At 52.2% G+C, this 19,451-nt stretch overlaps 1 protein-coding gene and 1 long non-coding RNA gene across 10 annotated transcripts in view; one reads left to right on the top strand and one right to left on the bottom strand.

The window, feature by feature from the left end:
- Positions 1-9,990, bottom strand: part of PLEKHG4 (pleckstrin homology and RhoGEF domain containing G4) — an 84,869-nt gene extending 74,879 nt beyond the window's left edge. For 2 of the 7 annotated variants that reach the window (XR_010029386.1, XM_063167926.1), the window contains exon 1: positions 9,640-9,989. Coding sequence is in view for 6 of the 7 variants with exons in the window: in XM_063167926.1 (XP_063023996.1) it covers positions 9,640-9,642 (3 nt within the window). In the remaining variant the exon portion in view is untranslated. Of the gene's footprint in view, positions 1-9,639 lie in introns of all 7 variants that reach the window. The other 5 variants (XM_063167928.1, XM_063167930.1, XM_063167932.1 and 2 more) reach the window with 4 other exon arrangements.
- Positions 9,980-19,021, top strand: LOC134424282 (uncharacterized). 3 transcript variants are annotated; one of them, XR_010029387.1, is made up of 4 exons: positions 9,980-10,384; positions 14,086-14,165; positions 15,013-15,263; positions 18,557-19,021. It is a non-coding gene; the product is annotated as an uncharacterized LOC134424282 (long non-coding RNA). The 3 variants fall into 3 exon arrangements; XR_010029388.1 differs by lacking the exon at positions 15,013-15,263 and having other exon boundaries at positions 18,787-19,021; XR_010029389.1 differs by lacking the exon at positions 15,013-15,263.
- Positions 19,022-19,451: the final 430 nt, after the last annotated feature.

The following is a 19,451-nucleotide window of genomic DNA, read 5'->3' as shown; positions in this document are numbered from 1 at the left end:
GCACCACACAGGGATGGGATGGGCTGAGCCATGTGACAGGAACAACCCAGCATGGTCCCAGCCAGGAGGCCAGGGGAGCAGTGGGAACCCAGGAGGAGTTCACAACTGGCAGAGGACTTGGGTCTGAGCCATGGGTGGGTGGGCTGCCCTCTTTCCCCTGCATATCACAGGAGCCACGGATGCTGTGACAAATAGGACAGTAAATACTGAGCTCTGCTGCTCAGCCCTTAGAGCCCCACTCCATCACAAACTGCAGCAAGAACCAGGAGTCAATCAGAAATGAAGCTATGAGTGCCTGGGCAGAACAGGAGCCCAGCAGCTGTTGCAAACCTGATTAGGGGATGTATCTACTTCTCCTGGTGCAGCAGACACTGCAGGTTGGAAGAGGAGCCTGTCACGAGGCATCTGGAGTAACCAGGAGCTTCTTAGGCTTTTCTTGGTGCACTGATTGAATTTTCCGCCTACGTTTGTGGGCATAAGGAGACCAATATAGCAGCTCCAGCCACTGGGAACTCCTGTCATTCTACATTTCTTTCTTACTCAGAACTGAACTTCTTCCTCTTCGGGACCTACTGCTCACAAATTAAGTCTGAACCCTGGAGAACCTCCTCCAGGTTTGGAGAACAAAACATCAGCCTGCCTGGGGAGCAGAGAGGTCATCCCCAGGGCTACACACACACTTCACACAGCATCAGAATATCTGTGCTCTTCAAGCAAGAGACAGCAACAGCAACCCAAGTGGCTGAGGACAATGTAAATCAGTGCAGGGGAGGCCTGCAATGCTTCTGGACCCACCTGGGACAGCAAAGCCTTGGCAGCATTTTCCCTACAACTCACCCAAGCACTTTGCTCATTTTGCCTACAAAGTACCGAGTCTTGGTCAAGGCAAATATGAAGAGGCATAAATCTTCCCTGATGACTGTTGTCTGAAGACTACTAAAAAAGATTGTTTTGGTGAGACCAGACTGACATGGGTTTGACTAACCCATGACTTATGGCAGACAGTGCTCCTTTCCAGCAGGCTGGACTGGCCCATGTAACATGCTGAGGATTCATCCCGCAACAGGAATTTAGTTAAAGAACCTACAGCTCTGCTTTCACAAACCTACACTCTCATTTGAGCTGCCAGAGAATGAAACTACCTGTGCCAAAGTGCCCCAGTTAGACCCAGAGCTTGCCATGGCTTGGCAGAGCAAGGAGCAGGCTGGGCAGTGGAGCAGAGCCCGGCAGGCTGCGAGCACAGCCAGCGGTGCCCGTGGTACACCCAGCTCTGAGTCACGGAGCCTCTGGGCTCCTGCTCAGCAGGGAGACCTTGCCAGAGCTCCCACAGCTTTGTCCTTCGTCTGCCAGCTGCTCGGAGCGTGGCCACGTCGTGCACGCAGCCACTGTGTCCCCTCCTGCCCAGGTGCCAAGACACAGTGCAAGGGCAGCGCAGGAGAGACTGGAGTGTGCAAAGGTGAGGGGAAGAAATGACCCAACCCTCTCACACCCCAGACTGGAAAGTAGAAATAATAGCAAAACTGGGGAGAGGCAGAGCTCCAAGCAGCACAGCACAGCGCCTGCCCATGGCTCCCAGCCAGCTTGGGGACTGGGGGAAAAGGAGCTCACAGCAGGGGCTGAGCAGGGCTGGGTTAGCTGGTCCCTCCGCCAGCAAAGGCTGCTGTGCTGCACCACTTGGCTGGGGCTGCTCAGATCTCAGCTGACGTGAGAAACCTCATTTCCAGTAAAAACAGACCTCTGGGCTTTCCATGAAGCCTTTCCACTTTCTGACACAGAGCTTAAAGACAGACTGCTTTCCTTTAAATAAAGGAGACATTTCTGTGTTCTGTTCGAAAGGCCTCTGGCTAAAAAGAAGTCTTGTTTTTCTGACAAAATTTGAGATTTCCCACTCCATTGCTGCAGAGAGGAGAACCCTCCCAGCCCCATTTCCTGAGCTGTTCTAATCACAGCGGCAATGAGTTCAAGAGAGAAAAATCTTCCCAGAGCAAGTGCCAGCTCCCCCCTCTGCTGCTCACTCTGAGGCTCAGGGGGAGGCTGAGAAGAGGGCGCCTGCCTTCGGCACCCTGCCTTCCTCTGGATAAAATAATGTATTATTAAGAGGTGCAGCTATAGAGGTAAGCATTCCAACTCCTGTAATTACACCACCTTCCTGTGAGATAACCAGGAACAGCTCTACCTGCTCTTTGGGCTATTGTTTTAGGCTTTTCAGGGAGAAAAGCACAGCACCCAGTTCCCTTTGGGAGGCAAGTGTTTGCAGTCTCACCCAGGCCAGCTTTGTTGAAGGGCTGTACCTCCAAAAACAAGCTGCTTTCTGCATGCCACCATGGCATCCCTTGCAGAGAGCATGGTTGCAGCCTGGCTCAGTTACCCTACACTGAGGCAGGCAGAACTGCTCCATAGCCTGTGGATAAACCAGCTCCTACAGCTTTGCAGGGAGTGGTGCTCTGCAGACAGAGCTCAGAGAATCATTTCCAGATGCCTCCCTCTGTTCTCCCAGCCCTGCTCGGTGTTGACGCGGCTGCGGCCGCCAAAGCAGCTCCTACTGGGCAGCACACAGGATTATCATTCCAGGCACTGCAGGAAAACAAGCGCTTGGAAGCGATTAACTCATGATCTCTCATTTAATTAAACAAAGGGAAAAATGATGTATTTGCTTTTCAGCTCCGAGGCCCCTGTTCTGCGCATGCTGTAGGTCTGGGCGTGCGCGGCTGGGGAAAGGCAGGCCCAGAGCTGGGTGATCTCTCCAAGCTCGGGCTTGGTTTGTTTTCACTCAAGGGGGGATGCCCCAGATTCCTTTGAAAGTGAAGTATGACCTCCTGTGAGCTTTGAGCTTTGGAGTGCACAACTACACCAATGCTGTCCTTGTGCTGGAGCAAAAGGCAGGGACTAGCAGAGGCAGCCTGGTTCAGGTACATCCCTGGCTCTGCACCACACTGCAGGTGGTCTAACACAGACATTATCATTTGGCAACGTGACTGCTCACCTGAGCCTGCTCCCCAGCCCAAGAGCCCTGTTCACTTGGGTCCAATACAGCACCTTCCCCCTAATTCACCTTACTTCTCTCTACCCTTCAGGTTTTTGTACTCCAGCTTTTCTGGAGAAGAGATTGTAACTTTCTCCTTTGGCTGTGCAACATCCAACACATCAGAAGAGCTGCTGACAACTGCTGAAGATTAAAGAGGCCAAAGTGGGGGGGACCCACAATCCAGAAAGTTGTCTTTTAGAGTGGGGAAGAACTGGGAAATGAAGCATTTCCTCACAGGGACACATCTGGCTCCCTAACGAATTCTCAATGTACTGAGCAGGAGATAGGTCTTTTATCCATAGCAACAAATGAGCCCTGGTCTCAAAAACCAATTACTTTCTATCAGAAATAGATCAAGGAGATGATATAGGTGTTTAAAGGGCAGCTGAGTGAACAGATCAAAGCCCTGTCCTTAAACAGACATCCTCCAACTGAAACAAGGGCCTGCAAGTGGATGAGAAGAGCTGTGTATAAAACACCATCCTACAGCTGGACACCAGCTTATTTTGGTTTAGTTTAATCAAGGGATTAAGTCCTTAATCTGAAATAACTGTCTAAGCACAGATTTTTATTTTTTTTTAAATATCACTGGCACAGCTCTAACAATGCAATTAATTAAACAGGTTGTACTCTGTGTGCTGCAAAGCTTTAGGTACTTTTAGAACAACCTTGCCAGCAACAGACTCATGCTGGAAGAGCATGAGCACTGGCAGCCATTGTCTCACTGCCCATTGTTATCCATGTGCACCTTTCCACCTTCTCAAGACCACCTGGAGTTCTCCTCTTCCCTCCTGCTGCCAGCCTGCACAGGCTGCCCTGCCTTGGGCACCAACACTCTGCCCGTGGCACCGTGTGCCTCAGTCCAGCCAGGGACCTCCACATTCCAAGTGTCATGTTCTACAACAGGCCCAGACAAGGCTTGCTAAATCCTGTTAGATATCAAGTGAGAGCCAAGAATTTCACAGGCTACTTCTATACAAGTCCTGAGACATTGCAGCCAACTCCCATTCTTTATAGGGCTCAGTCTACAAATGCACTAAAAACCTTTTTCTCTGCCATGGAACAAAAGAAATTGCTTGAGCTCATGCACCCCATTATTAGTGATAGGATTTGCTCTGCTCTCAGCTTCAGGCATTGGCATCCATCTGGCAAACCAACCCAAGCAGCAGCATGTTGTAACCCTTCTTATTTCTGCCTAATGGGTACTAACTAACAGGGCACTCCAGGCAGATGGAAGATTTATTTATACCAGCCAGCTATAAAATACCCTAAGTAAATTCTTCACCAAACAGGTCAGCTCATTTTAACACCTTTTAGTCAGAGGCATTAGGCCATAGCCAACCCCTTGTGTTCAGACACCCATCTGGGGGCATCTAACAACAGATGGGCAGCCTCCTGTGCTCAAAAAGAATATGATAATCCTTCATCAGGCCAGCTGATGAGTGCCAAAAACGATCTGCATGGGGTCAGTACTTGGAGTATTAGTTCTGTGCCAGTGTTGCACACATTCTGGACTCACGTTCAGATCTCACCCCTTCCTTTTGCAAGGTGCATGAGTTGCTGGACAGACTCCCACGGGGACTGGTGGATTCTCCATGTCTTGCAACCTCCATAACTGAGGGTGGATGCCACAGAAAAATTATCCTCTTTCAGTTAAAGAGCTCCCAGACTCCATATGGAAGCTAGGTGACACTCTACAGTCCCAGTATCCCATAACAGATAAGCCATAGTTCCTTTTGGCCTTAACACACTGTGTTACCATGTGCTCATGAAATATGAGTCCTGCTATGTCAGAGGGGGACAGAAGCTGCTCTGAAGCAGAGCTGCAGTTCCAGGAGGGGATGGCTGAGCCCATGAGAACACAGTAAGTGTAGACCTTGGAGGAGCACATCCCTGCACACCATTGATAGGAGAAAGCACCCAGCAGCAGACATCTGATGCCTCTTAGGAAGAGGCTGTGAGGAAGGATGAGCCAGAACGACAGAGCAGGCAGCTCAGAGGTCTCCCTGGTTATGCCAGCTCAGCCATGGGCCACTCCAAGAAGCATCAATCTGTGATGAAGAAGGGAGAACTGTTCCTGGTCAGGGGGACCAAGATTTGTTCCAAGACTCTCTGAGGTCACTGGAGAACAGACACGTGTGCTCAAGCTCTCCTCCTGCCCCTAAGCAGCAAACCTGGGACAGATTCAGATGAAAACATTTCCCCTGTATTTGGATACAGCACTAAATGCATGCCTCCCAGAAAGCTAAGTAAATCAGTCAGAAATTCAGGGCATTTCTTTCATTAAATTCATGAGTTAGAAAGGGGTGAACACAGGCTTTTAAAGCTACTCCCTTTATAGATTTTTTTTTTCCAAACAGAAAACAGTCTCACGTGTCCCATTATTTCCATACATATCAAAGGAGGGTGGAGATTTAACTAGCAATTTCTAAAAGATCTTTGTGCACAGAAGGGATGTATGCCAAAACGTGGGTGGTTATAAGCCCAAACACAAAGGAGAATACATCCACAGGCATTTTTCCTCTTGATCCATTAACGGGCCTGCATACCAGCCTCCTGAGCATATGAGAGGGACCTTGTTCAAAAGGTAAATGTATTCAGCAAGATGACAACAGACAGCAAATAACCCACATCTTTTAGCCATGTTGGAGGCTCAGCAATGCTGGGGCTTTGTTGGGAGGCACTGAGACTTGACAAGCAGCCTCAGGGAAGGTATCCTCCCAAAGGAACCTGCTCAGGAAGCCTCTGCCACACCTAACACAGGCTGCAAAGCTCAAGGTGGACACCTAGCTAAGGTCATCAGAACTCCAGCAGCTTTCCTCCTCTGCAGCATGCAAACCACTATCCAGCCACAGCAGTGTGCCCCATTGCAGGGGACCATCAGGCCCCATGGAGACTCCCCTTTACCCCATCCACCAGTGTCCATGAGGAGCACATGCACCTCTTCCCTTCAGCTGAGCCATTTGATTCCATTCAAAGTTGTAGAAGCTGAAGCAAGGGTTCATCCTGGGCTTCCTAGGTTGATGGCAGGATGGCAAATCTGAGCAGACAGAAAGATTTTCAGATTCATTCTGTTCTGCTTTGATCTTGGAAGTTTCAGCTTGCTGTCCAGTGATGTAAAAAATAGGATACATATGAAACCAGCACTTACCACAAGAAAGGCCCCATTTTTTGTTAATATTTTAATGAAAGACTAAGCCAGCCAACAGAGGTGAGGCACTTGGTGTGGCAGAGAGGTATAAGCATGGCCAAACCTTCAGAATCAACAAGGGCATGTCTACTCACTTCTCTGAGCTGCAAACCAGGCACTATGAGTGGTGCAAAAACCACAGAGCATCCCATGGCCAGAAGTGGACAGCTTCACCCTGGCAAGCTCTCCTTGCTTTTTACTGCTCTTCAGTCAGCAACACATCTGCTCCCAGTGCTACCACTCACTTTCTCAGACCTTGGTGACACTGAGCTCTGCAGGACTGGAACAGGGGGTTCCATCATGCATTAACAGCTAAGAACAGGAACAAAAAGTGCTCTGGTACAAGTGCTGACAGGTGGGTTCAGTTTATAGTTTCTGTAGGACACCTTGATTGTTTCAACAGGGTTTTTTTCAACACTTCAATGCTAAAGGAGCCTGTAGTCCCTGTGATGTGACTTCCACCCACACTCAGCACCAATGCTCAGGTTAAGGCTGTGCACAGCCTGTAGGATGTAAAAATTTTACACAGATTTGTTGCAGACAGGGTTACATTTGAGATGCAACTAGAAAATGAGGCTCTGTGAGCTGACACTGTGCCTATGCTCTAGAATTTAGAGTAGACATGCTGGCTATCTTGTCTGAAGTGACCAGCCAGGAGATGCTGACAAGACTCTCATGTTATGATCTCTTCTGCTATAGCAAGGTATTCCTTCAGAGCCAACTGCCCATGGGGGCAGCTGGCCAGCAGCACTGCCAGAAGGGGCTATGCTACAGGATGCTGGTTTTCAGAAAATAATGCTGACACCCAGCATAGAGTCCTCCTTGGATTGTCTCATCTGCTGTCTCCCATTCCCATGTGGCATTAGAATACATTTGGCAATTTCTACAAGGAGATACCTGGATGCAGCTGGGCTGTCACCTGCATTCAGCCAGGCTGTCACCTGCATTCAGCCATTATTTTTATTGTTACAATGAACAACATGTTCACCTGCCCAGAGCTTTTGAAAATAAGCTGGGCAAAATGCAAATTGTCAGCCTTGCTACCCCAGAGGAGGTGCTTTCAAACTGCTTCCATGTGCTCAGGATTATGTCTCTGGACTTTGTCTGTGTTCCAAAATCTTGCTCATGGTTTTGGCACAGAAATAAAGAAAGAAGAGCCCCAATGCTTAAAGCTCTTTGTGATTCCCAGACTCATTTCCTTCCCACCCTGGGAGAATACATAACTGGAGGAAGAAAGACCCTATTTTCTGCTGAAACCCATCCTCTCTCCTACCAGCATAGAGGTGCCACCAGAACTTCTCTGAGGAAGCACCAGGAAAGGTGAATCCAGGGAATGGAGATAGATCCCAAGTGACAAAAGCCATGATGGGTGAGCAAGGTGGACAGAGCCCAGCCAGACTCCTGCACTGCTCTCACCATGGGGTTTGCACAGCTCCAGAAGTCACTTCTAGTGGAAGGGGGCTACCTTAGTCCAAGCTGTCTCACCCATTTGGTGCTTTGGGCATATCCCAGCTGCCACAACCTTATGTACCCAGACACACATCACCTCTAACACTGAAACCCCATGAAAATGAATCACCTGTCTCACAGAGCAGGGCAGCCAGCAGTAGTGCCTTGCCAGACCTCCATCAGGAGCCAAGTCTCCAAGAGTCCTGCAAGCTGCTGGAGGCCATGGAAGTTCTCCTACAGGCCAGCACACATTCACTGAGATCCAAATCTTCTGCCTGCAGGGTTTGTTTGATTTACCAGGACACAAAAAACTCAAGTTAATCAGAGCAGCTTGGAGCTACAGTCACAACTTAGTTGCTCACAGAAATGCACCTCCCAAAGTGTAGATTGGTCTACCACAACGTTGAGATCAGATACCTGCCATGGACCAGAGGAGTCCACAATGTGGCCAGCACTCAGTGCTGGGTCTGGTGCAGCTTGGCCTCTGGTTCCTGTTCCTTCCAGCTGCACTCAGCCCCTGAGAGGCACAGGATCCCTCCTCAGCAGTGATACACAGTCCTTGAATGGCCAGCACCCAGACTGGTCACGGCACTGCTCCTCACAAAGGCTCACCCTGCCTCAGACAGCTTTTGCATCACACATTTAAGCAACATCGAGGAGAGGAGCTGAAGCACTGGGAATCAGAAAGACACCTCCAGCCTGAAGGAGCAGAGCAGTCTCTGCCTCCAGCCTCCAAGAGCAGAATTTCATAAGCACTGCTCCAGCCCATGTGGCAAAATGCAGCCCATGAGACTGCAAGGGATGGCCCCAACCCTGCACAACCCCAAGCAGTGCTCTCCTTTGATTTCAGCTTCATAAATAAAACCTGCATAGACCAAAAATTGACAAAACACACTGGGCATGGGGTGAGGGAAAGAGGTCTTCTGACTGGAATGGAGAAGTAGAAGCAAGATGCCTCCAAAAGAATAGCAGAGGGGAGCACATCATGGCTCTGACAGGCATGTGGCGGAAAAGAGCACCACAGGATTCTCTGCAGAGGAGCTGGAGGGTGGTAAAGGGAAAAGATATGGGTCTATAAACTTAGCTCAACTTGTAGAAGTCAGAATTCAACTCATCCCTCAATGAAAGCCAAGTTTCTGTAGGCTCAGAAGCTGAACTTTTAAAGGGCAAGTCACTGCCAGGCACCGCAGCAATGCAAGCTGCTTGTCCTCCTCGTGGATTTTGTTCCCTCTGCTGTGGGGAAGCAGCCCCTGACACAGCAGGACCCCTCCAGGAGATTTGGGGTTGCTGGGCACATGGATCTCAGCCTAAGCTTAGGATCAAACCATCAGAAGTTGGACTGATGCTCAGTGGGATGTCACCACTGGACAATCCCTCCAGCTACTGAGAGCCCAGGGCTGGGCACCTCTGTTTGCAGGGCAGTGCCAGTGTCACTGGGCAGGGGACAGCCCTGCAGCCACTCCCAACCAGCCTGGGTGCTCTGCTGCCCACTGGGCTCACCATCCTTTCCCCTCTCCAAACAAAGATCCCCAGGTGCACAACTTGACACTGAAAAGGAACATCCCTGCCCAGCTCCAGGGGTTCTCTGAGCAGGGGAAAGGCTCTACAAGAGGGCAATGCCCAGAGCCACAGAGGAGGACTGGCAGAGGGAGGGCAGGAGGAGAGCCCAGCATCCAGGCAGCACAAAAGACAAGGCTCTGCCCGAACTGACCCATCCCGGCTTCTCGCTCCAGCGCTGTGCCCGATAGACAGGCACCTCGCAGGGGTCAGTGCCAACAAGGAGTTTGTGTCCCTGCAGCCGCCGCCCCGGGCCGGCACCAGGAGGGCAGTGTGCCACTCGAGTAACGGGAAATGCCAAAGGAGCTGTTGCCACTCCGGCATGAGCGCCGTGCGCTGGCTCCGGGCGGGCTGTCCCGACAGCAGCTCCGTCCCGCACCGTGCCCGGGGCAAGAGCCCTCCGCAGAGATTTCCTTACCATGTTCCCGGCCTCCTTTCTTCCCCCTCACTTTCAAAGGCAGCGTTTTTTCTCTTTTTCCTCCATGTGTGCGACGGGGCGTCTCCTCTCCCCTCCGACGTGAACCACCGAAGCACTTTGAGTTCTGGACTGTAATCCAAGCCCTCACCGCCCCCAGCACAGCTCCAACTAATCTAACTCATGACACTACCGGGGCTGAGCAGGGGACCTCCAAGGTTTCTCTGACAGCCAACTCCAGCGCTGGACGGCTCAGGGGCATAGCGAGAGCGAGGTGCGGCGTCCCCCGGCCCTGCGGGACCTTTGGGGCACGGGCAGAGCCAGAGGCGCTCCCGGGCTGCCCTCACGGCACCGCGGCTCTCCGCGCCCCTCGGAGCCGCTCAATGCGGACACGCCGGGGCCGGGAGCTGCCCTGGCCCGGGAACATCTGAGTAGCGGCTGGAGGAGAGTGAGGCAGGCATCCCGAGAAGGTCTCCAGCTTCCCAAAGAGGTTTCCAGCAACGTCCTCCCCCCTTGCCTCCTCTCGGCTTGTTTTTCTCTAAGTCCAGGGAAGTTTCGCCACTCCTCGAGATCCTGAGGCGCCGCCGCAGGTTAAGTAAAATGCCGAGAAATGCAGGGAGAGTGCTCTGAAATATTGTTTTTCTAACTTCTAGAAGGAAAACAGAGAGCAGTGACCGCTTCAGGCAACAGCAACAAACTGCATTGGGATCAGGCAAGAGATGTAGAGACCTCACCCCCTCCCAAAGGAGTAAGTAATTTAACACGGCAAGTTTCTCCACCCCTCCATTAATTGTTTAAGATGGCCAGGGGCCAAAATACTGCCCGAGCAGTGGGGAAGGTCACCAAACAGGCAGGCTGCAGCCTCCAGAAGTGACAACGGGAAAGGGCAGAGCCACAGAGGCGGAGAGAGAGGAGAGAGGCAGGTGCCGCGGGGCATCCCAGGATCTGCTGACACACAAAGGCTTTGTGTAACGGGAAGCAGGGCGGGAAGTGACACACAGGCAAAACCTGGGCACGAGATGCAGGGCCTGGGACCAGAAACTGCCTCCCCAGCCTCGGCTGGGACTGACCCTCCATCAAGGAGTTCACAGCACTGGAACTTGGTTGTCCCCACTTATGGAGAGGTCACATAAACTAATCCATCCCCAAGAGACAGGGTGACTCAGGCAGGATGTGAGACCCACAGCAGAAGGGAAGACATGTCCTTCTCCCTCATGGACAAGCAGAACAGCACAGGTCAGCCTGCTGCAGATGGAGCAACTGCTGCCAATGCCTCTGCTGCCTTGGCTCAAGGGGCAGAGTCCCACAGCCTTCCCAAACCCTGCTCCACAGGGCCAGCAACTCAAGACCACCTTCAGATACTCCTCTCCCAGGGAGGACTGACAACAGTTTGCCCTAAAACCCTTTTGCATATGATGGCCTCATCACATGTTTCTAGACCCAACCAGCAACAGGGAGTTTGAGCAGCCAACCAAAGCCAGCCATTCAATCCACCAGCTGCCTGGTGTGCTGCTGCATTTCCTTAAGCCAAAGAGATGTCCTGCTAAAAGGGTCTGTGACACTGACAGTGACCAGAGCTGAGCAGCTGCCTCACTGTTCAGCACTTGGCTCTCAAAAAGCCCAGGCTCTCAGAGACTCCCCCATGGAAGAGCCTGTCACCTTCACGCCACAGCAGCACTGCATCTGTAGGCAGTGCCCATGTCAGGTGACAGCAGTTGCTAATGCCGAACTGGGTGAAGGAGAGCATCCCTGCCACCTTGAGTATTAACAATCCAGCACAGGCACAACCTGATTGTTGTCATCTGCAACAACTAATTTGAGATCTTAGATCTTGTCTGTGCATGCAAGAGAGCCTCTTTCCCCCTCATGTTCCTATCAGGAGGATGAGGAGCCTGGCATACCTCCCCAGCAGAGCCTCTGACCACAGCTTCAGGGTCTGTACAAGGCTGCTTTTGCAGAGTAGCTTTGTCCTTCATCTGTTCCTCCAGCACCTCTCCCACGCAGTGAGCCTGGCTGCATTTGGCTGACCTTTGCAATATCCTCCTGCAGGTGCTTGCTGGAGTCTCCCCAGGGACTGGCCCACTCCCAGAGAGGAGGGAGCACCAGGAGTGATGTCTCTGCAGTGTGCACATGACAAGCCCTGTGCTATCAGGAGTACCAGGCTCTTTCTGTTGGAGGCATATCCCCATCACAGAATAAAAGGAGGTAGAAGAGTTCCAATATGCCTCTCACAGCCAGGTGTTTTATGGAAAACTGTAGGAACAGTTTTATGTACTGTTTCTACAACTGCAGCATTACATATGTTTCCTTTCAAGAGGCCATGGCTGCCCAGGGCAGCACAAATTGCAGAATCATAGAGAAATCCTGAGCTGGGAGGGACCCACAAGGATCAGATGCTATTCATTGTTCTTCAAAAATTATACTGTGTGTGATTGCACCAGCCTTGCCCACAACTATTTTTATCCAGCAGACAGGTCACTGCAATTACCCTGGGTTCTGCAGAGGAACCTGTCTCCAAACAGAGACCTGGAGTCTCAAAAAAATCTGGTAATCAGCAGCCTGGGTAAGAAGCCTGGGAACTTTAGGGCTATTCCAGGTGCAGGCCAAAGCTCCTGCTCCTTCAGGGGGGCTACTACAAGCCAGGAGCTACCTCAGCTTTGAAAGAGAGACGTGCTCCCCAAGGAGCACAAAGGGCAATGCAGAGCCATGGGACATCCCCACAGCCCATGGGGATGAGGGGGTGGAGCAGAGAACCTGCTCCCATGCTGTTACTGAACTGGTCAGGTCTCCTACACTCAGACCTTTGGCAGCAGATCCAGGGTGAGCAGCTTTTGGCTTTCCTGTCTCCTTCAGGTGGATTGCACAGGCCTGGGAGCACAAGGTTGTCATCTCCTTTAGTTCTGAATTACTTGCTAAGATACTGTTAAGCCACCTAATTTTAGCTCTCTGATGGCCAGAAAGAGAAAAGTGATAATTTTCTCATAGAAAGACAAAAGTGGTATAGGAGCTTGCAGCATCCCCATAAACAGAGGAGGAAGGCACCATAGAGGTACTCAGAGTCTTGTTCCTACCCCATTTCCCATGACAAAAGAAAACTCTCCACCAGCTCTCAAGTCAACACCACTCAGAAGGATGCAGGGAAGTTGGCAGGTGCCATTTATAGAGGCTGCCAAACACAAGAGCAGCTTAGAGCCCAATCTCACACCTCCTCCCTTTCCTACACTGCACTTAAAGCTCAGGAGCACCTTCCCCCATATGGATTTCCAGGCTGAGGAACCTGAGTGCAGCTCACCCCACCCCAGCCAAGGCAGCGACGTGATTTCCTCTGCCATGGCTCGGTGCTGAGGGGAACATCTCACTGCTGGGCACTCATATAGTTTCCTTTTCTTTTTTTTTTAATTGCAAAGTGGCCTTTCCCTCTGCTGCGTTGTAGACCCATTTCCCGCTCAAGCACATGGGAGACAGCTGTAGCCAGCACTTCAGTGGGTGTTAAAAAGCCCCTCTTGACTGAGGCTGCCAACAATGCCAGGCTTGTTCCCAGCACAGTCTCACTCTGTCTCCGAGCAGGAGCAGCTCCTCACGCCTTCCTCAGGGCTGCTTTAATTGCTGCAGTCACTGCAAAAGGCTGCTGTCATCCATGCTGGCAGGGATCTGAGTGCCCCAGCTTCACATCCAGCAGATCCAGCTGCTTTGCATGGACTGAGGGGCAATTTTACTCCAAAGGTACCTACCTTAAGCAGCAGCTGACCATTGCTAAGCACAGCCTGTCCTAGAGGTGAATTACAGCAAAAGGCAGCAAACGCTGACATTTAGGAGTTTGACACTGAAGTCTGTGGGGCCTCTCCAGATTTGAAAGAAATGGATCAGTACAATTGTTCTGAAAATTTCAGAGGTTCCAATGTCAGACTCTCGTCTCTTTCTTTTCTCTTCCTTTCTCCTTTCCTGGAGTTGCAGTATTTCTCAAGGGCCTAAAGCAGTACCACAACCTAGAGCTGGGAGAGAGCACAGACAGAGGTAGGAGGCAGGGAAAGGACCTCTGCCTTTGGGTCAACACTTAGCAGAGTTCTGCTTATTTTCGGTTGTGCAAATCAGGAAATGCTCAATTCTTTTATGAATAGAATTCAGCTGTGCTGGAAACAATACAAGACAGATGTTTTAGATGCCAGATAAGGACATCTCCTGACCTAGGGGAAGTTGTGCAATATGGATGTTAGCAGGATGATTACATTACTGTGGCCAAGAGCTCTTAGGAAAATACCCCCATGAGCTCCATGTTAGATTAGAGTGGTCACTGGTGCAATCCTCAGCACAGCACAGGGAACCTCCTGTGGCCACAGAGACTTCTGAGGGAATGGAGATCCTGGGAATGGGCTGTGGTAGAGCACTACTCCAGGGTATATGGCTCCTGCTAACCCACTGATAAGTGGATGTCTCTGAATCCACTTCCAGGCATCTCATCACCAGCTCCCATGCCCGCAGACATGGCAATGCAGACATCCCATGGATTAAGCTGTACCCTGAAAGGAAAGGTATGTTACCAGCCCACCAAGCTATCCACAATGAGCCCTCATAGAATATCCTAATTTGGAAGGGATCCACAAGGATCATTGAAGTCCAGCTCCAATCCTATATCCCTTCAACCTGGCAGTTGTGCTGCCACAGAATCAGAGGAAGCATTAAAGCCCATCCAGAACAAACCTTAAAACCAGGGATAGATGTTGCTCAAAAGAGGGTTTGTGAAAGAAAGGCAACAAGTGAGCGAGTAGAGGTGCAAGCAGCCTTTTGTACCAACTACACTTCAGGAAAGAACCAGCTCTCTCCCCCCATTAGGGAGACAAGAACAGGTTGTATGCAGTTTAATAACATGTAAACCTTTATTTCAGATCACAAGCAAAGCAGGTCTTGGCTTCACAAAAGCACATCTTGGTTTAACTAATTAATTTGATAATCCGCTATTTGCAATCCTCAGGAGACATTCAGCTTCTAAAGCAAGTAATTACCACTAAGTGGCAACCTCTTTGTGAGGCCCAGTCTGATTAGAGAAAAAATTTCTTAAGCCAGAAATATAATCACAGTGTGATTTCCCAGAAGGACTGAAGGAGAGACTACATAACAACAGCTGGTCACGCTCCCCATCTGAAGGGACACGAGCAACTCAATTACCAGGTCTCCAGCTACAATTCAGGATGTTGTTCAGTGCCATGTGCAGCCATGGCCTGCAGTTAACCATCAGGAAGTCTTACAAGAGGTATTTTGTAGGGACAGAAATCAGGAAGGTCCCACCTGGGGGGCTCAAATACCCATGTGTGCCACAAGGGAAAGAAGGGAAAGGAATAAAATGTTTTGGTTGTTTTTTTTTTTTTTTAATTCACACAGCAGGTTGGCTGCAGCACATATTGAGAGAGGTGATTCTCCCCCTCTGCCCTCATGAGACCTGCCTTGGAGTGCTGCATCCAGGTCTGGGGTCCTCAGCACAGGAATGACATGGACCTGTCAGAGCAGGTCCAGAGGAGGCCACAGAGCTGATCCTCCTGGGGCTGGAGCACCTCTTCTGTGTGGACAGTCTGAGAGAGAACTGTTCAGCCTGCAGCAGAGAAAGCTTTGGAGAGATCTTAGAGCCCCTTCCAGTACTTAAAGGAAGCTTACAAAAAAGAGAGAAATATTTATGCAGGCAGAGAGTGATAGGATAAGAGGGAGTGGTTTTAAGCTAAAAGAGGAGAAATTTAGATTTGGTGTTAGGAAGAAATTCTTTACTCAAAGGACGGTGAGGACTGGCTCAGGTTGCCCAGAAAAACTGCCAATGGCCCATCTCTAGAAGTGTTCAAGGCACAATTGGACAGGGCTTTGAGCAGCCTGGTTCAGTGGGTGGCATTCCTGCCTGGGGCAGGGGGCTTGGAACTCTGAGGTCCCTTACAAACCAAACCATTCTATGATTCTAAGTGAAAGCTCATACTGTGCAGTGCCAGAGAGAAAATGTGCAAGCAGGGCAATATCAGCCTTACAGCCTCTGCCCAGATATGAAGGCACACCTTGATGACACAGTGTCTTCCCAGACAAGCCAGCTGGACTCAGTACATGCAGAGTACTTGCTGGTTAGACCAGCTCCAGGCATCCCCAAGTGCCCAGGGTTTTGGCTCAGCTGGCATCCATCACTGCCCACAGGACAAAGTCCTGCTTCTGCACTCATCCAAGACACCCCTCTCAGTCTGAGCAGCTTTGGGCTCCTTTGGGCCAGGGAGGGGACACACAGAGGTGCCCCCAGGCCTTGTGAAGTGGCTGTGCTAAACACCAGTCTTGGGTTACTGCTGCACACCAGTCTCCAGAGATTTCTCCTTGCAGTCATGAACGCAGCCAGCACAGACAGGAGGAGGGCTTGGATGGAAACCTGGCCTCCTGCTCAGTCAGACACCACCCCAGCGCCCCCACACCCTGAGGGTGTTTCCCCACTGGACTGCACTCCCTTCTTGGGTCTCAGCATTCTGGTGCTCTGGTTGGCAAGATGTGACTGTACTGGAGAAAATATCCCAACCCCCCACAAGAGCCTGTAGGACACAGCCAGGCAGGGACACACCTCTGTGAATGTGGAGTCAAGACAGCTTAAACAGTTTAAGAGGAGCTACTTTTCTGTCTCCCGAGAGTTTAGGCATTACCTCCCTTTCCTGAGAACAAAGTGCTCTTGGCTTAGAAATCCAGCTGTGGTTTCAGGACTGCTGCTTCAAAACTCACCACAGTCTCTGAACAGAAGAATAGATCAGCTTTTTCTGCAGAGCAGCCTAAAAGTGACCCATCTCTCTCCAGATCCCACATATTTAATGGCACAGAAGAGTCATCTGTTTACCTTCCCTGCTGGCAGTGGTGCTGCATGCCATTTAGCCCCACAGCTCATGTTTACTGTGCTCAGAGACAGCAGGCTCACCTCTGAGCCAGACATGCCAGCGGGCACCCACACCCTTCCTGCCCCAGCCCCTGTCCTGCAGACAAGGGACTCGCGGGACACAGGGCACACACTAAATTCCATCCTCAGTCACAGCTGCCAGGCTGGCTCCCCTTCCCAGGTCTGCTTGGCAGAGTTAGCATTGTGGTGACAGACAGACAGACAGACACCTCCCGCCATGGCTCCACACCACCAGCAACCCCCCACTTGTGTCCCTGCTCTGTGCCCAGCTCATGCCTGGGCAGCCAGCACCCGTGAGACACCTGCCCAGCCTGCACCAAGAGAAATGAGTACATCCCTTGGATATACTTTGGATGGGTACATCCCTTGGAGGATGCCACTGAGCACCAGCCATTGCCAGACAAGGGCTGGGACACACTTCTGATCTGGAGACCCATCCCTTCTCTCCCCAAAGCCAACTTAAATCCAGCTATGCCCTGCTGGGAGGCAGGGCTGGCAGCTCTAACCAGGGAAGCAAGGACCCCCTCTCCAAACACTGACTCCACAGTTTGCAGAGCCAGGACCAGCTCCCAGGTCCTACCTGGGGTGACAGTCAGGGACTAATCCAGGAGCTTTGATCCCCAGAACTGCTATTCCCCTGGGTGCACACTCTGCCAAGCTCCCATCCAGCCCCTCCAACCCTCCCAAACCCCACACTTACAGCCAGCTTTTGCAGAGCCTCTACCCAGCAGATCCCGACAGATCTTGCAAACCATTCTCCCATGGCAGAATGTCTCCAGAGAGAAGGAAAGCTCTCACCTGCCTACAGTTTGCTTCTCCAGAGCAGGCAGGGAGGCAGGCAAGCAGCTGAGTTAGCTCAGCACTCCCTGGGGCAGAGCAATAGCCCCAAGATGCAGCTCCAGGTCCCGTCAGTGCCCTACAGAGCTGCATGGGCGTTCCCTGGCACCAGCTGTCATGGTGCCTGTCACAGCTGGGCTGTGTTGCCCACTGAACTCAAGCAGTCCTACTGTGAGTCCTCCAGGTGCTTCTCAAAGTACCCTTAATCCAGCTGGTATTTCCAACAGGGGAATGACAACCTGCTCAGGTCTGACAGTTTCCCCAGGTACAGAAGAGATCTGCTTTGTCCCCCTCTAGCTTTGACCAGCTGGCAAAGGGGAAAGATCTCAGTCCTCCAGCAGCTCTGCAAGGCTTCAGGCTGATGTTCAAGTCACTCTGCAGTGGGCAAAGAGCAGTTTGGGGTCAGGGTCTTCTCCCCAGGGGAGTCTAGAGCCAGCTCTGCTGACTGCAGATCCAGACCACTGGGAAGGTTCCTCGTATGCCACTGGGAAGGGCTGGTTTGGCAGGGATAGGAGCAGTCTGCCATGGAACATCCACAGCTGGCAATTAGCAGAGTGAAACCTCAGGGAATGCCTACAGCAAGGATGCCAGGCTGGAACACAGAGCAGGTGGGACACAGGACACAGCGAGGAGGTGGCGTGATGTGGATCATAGCTGCTGTGCCAGGGACCCTTTGTTCCCAGTTGGGCTGGAGGCAGAGGAAGCACCAGGAAGCAGCACATGACTGACATGCTGCGTTCCTGCTGGGGTGGGCACTCCCCTCCCTGGCACCAGGGCTGGAGAGCACCGGCAGGAAACCTGATTCAGTGCCATCAGCAGCAATAACAATGTGCCTCCTGAAGGAGAGGAGCAGCTTCCCCTTCAGACGGGCAGGACAGAGGGCTCCTGCCTCCTGTCAGCAATGTGTCCTCTCTCCCTCTCACTTGCCCTTCTTCCATCATGTTGCTGCTCTCTTCCTCCTCCTCTCTGCTCCCAAATCGAGACAGGGTAAGGTCAGCTTCAGAGCAGCCCCGGGAAGGTTCGAGGGGGCTGAGACCCCTCTGGGGCTCAAACAGGACTGTCAGACTGGGGCCATGAGCCTTCGGAGGAGCTTGGTGAGAGGAGAGACAAGTGGGCCAAGAGCCTCCTCCCCAACACAGAAACACTCAGGTCCAAGTCTGTGTTCTTTGCTGCTTTTTTCCTTTATAGAACCATACAATGTTTAGAATTTGGAATGGACCTTAAAGATCATTCTGTCCCAAGGCCTCTTGCCATGAGCAGGGACACCTCCCACTAGACCAGACTGCTCAAGGCTTTATCCAACCTGGCTTTAAACACTTCCAGGGCTGGGACAACTCCAACCTCCCTAGGCAACATGTTCCAGTGTCTCACCACCCTCACAGTACAAGAAGGCTTTGGGGTTGGGTCATATTTTGCAGCCCCTGCCTGCATTTGCTGCCGGGTGAGACGAAGGTGTCTGAGAGAGTGCGTGATTGAACCTGGACATCACACCCGCCATCAGGAGAGCGGGAGGAGCTGGGCAGCCGCGGCTGGCACACCACAGTAGGCATGAAATCGCCACTCGTATATTGTATTTTCCCTTAAGACTGCCCCGTCACGGAGGCCCCGGGGCCTTTGAGCCGCACCCGCCCCGCCGGGGGCTCCCTGAGGGGACGCGGCGCCATCTTGGCGGGCGGGCCGGGGCGAGGCCTCGGCGCGGGGCGACACCTGCCGGCGGCGCGGGGCAGCGCGGCCCTCCCGCCGTGCCCGCGCTCCGCGCACCGAGCTCTGCGTCAGCCGAGCCCCGCGTACCGAGCGCCGAGCTCCGCATCAGCCGAGTTCCTCTTACTGAGCTCCGCGTACCGCGTTCCGCGTACTGCTACCGAGCTCCGCGCACCGAACCTCGAGCTCCGCGCACTGAGCTCCGCGCACAGCACACCGAGCTCCGCGCACCGAGCTCCGCGTACCGAGCACCGAGCTCCGCGCACAGCGCACAGCGCACCGAGCTCGGTACTCAGCCAGCGCCGGCCCCTCGGTGCGGCACCCTTGCCGAGGGGAGATGCTCCCCTGCACCCCCGATCCCCACCAGCTTGGGGGCGGCTTG

This window comes from Melospiza melodia, chromosome 13, assembly GCF_035770615.1.
Source record: "Melospiza melodia melodia isolate bMelMel2 chromosome 13, bMelMel2.pri, whole genome shotgun sequence".
Lineage (NCBI taxonomy): Eukaryota > Metazoa > Chordata > Aves > Passeriformes > Passerellidae > Melospiza > Melospiza melodia.
Note: the sequence above shows the minus strand (reverse complement) of the source record. Positions and strands in the feature narration are given on the sequence as shown.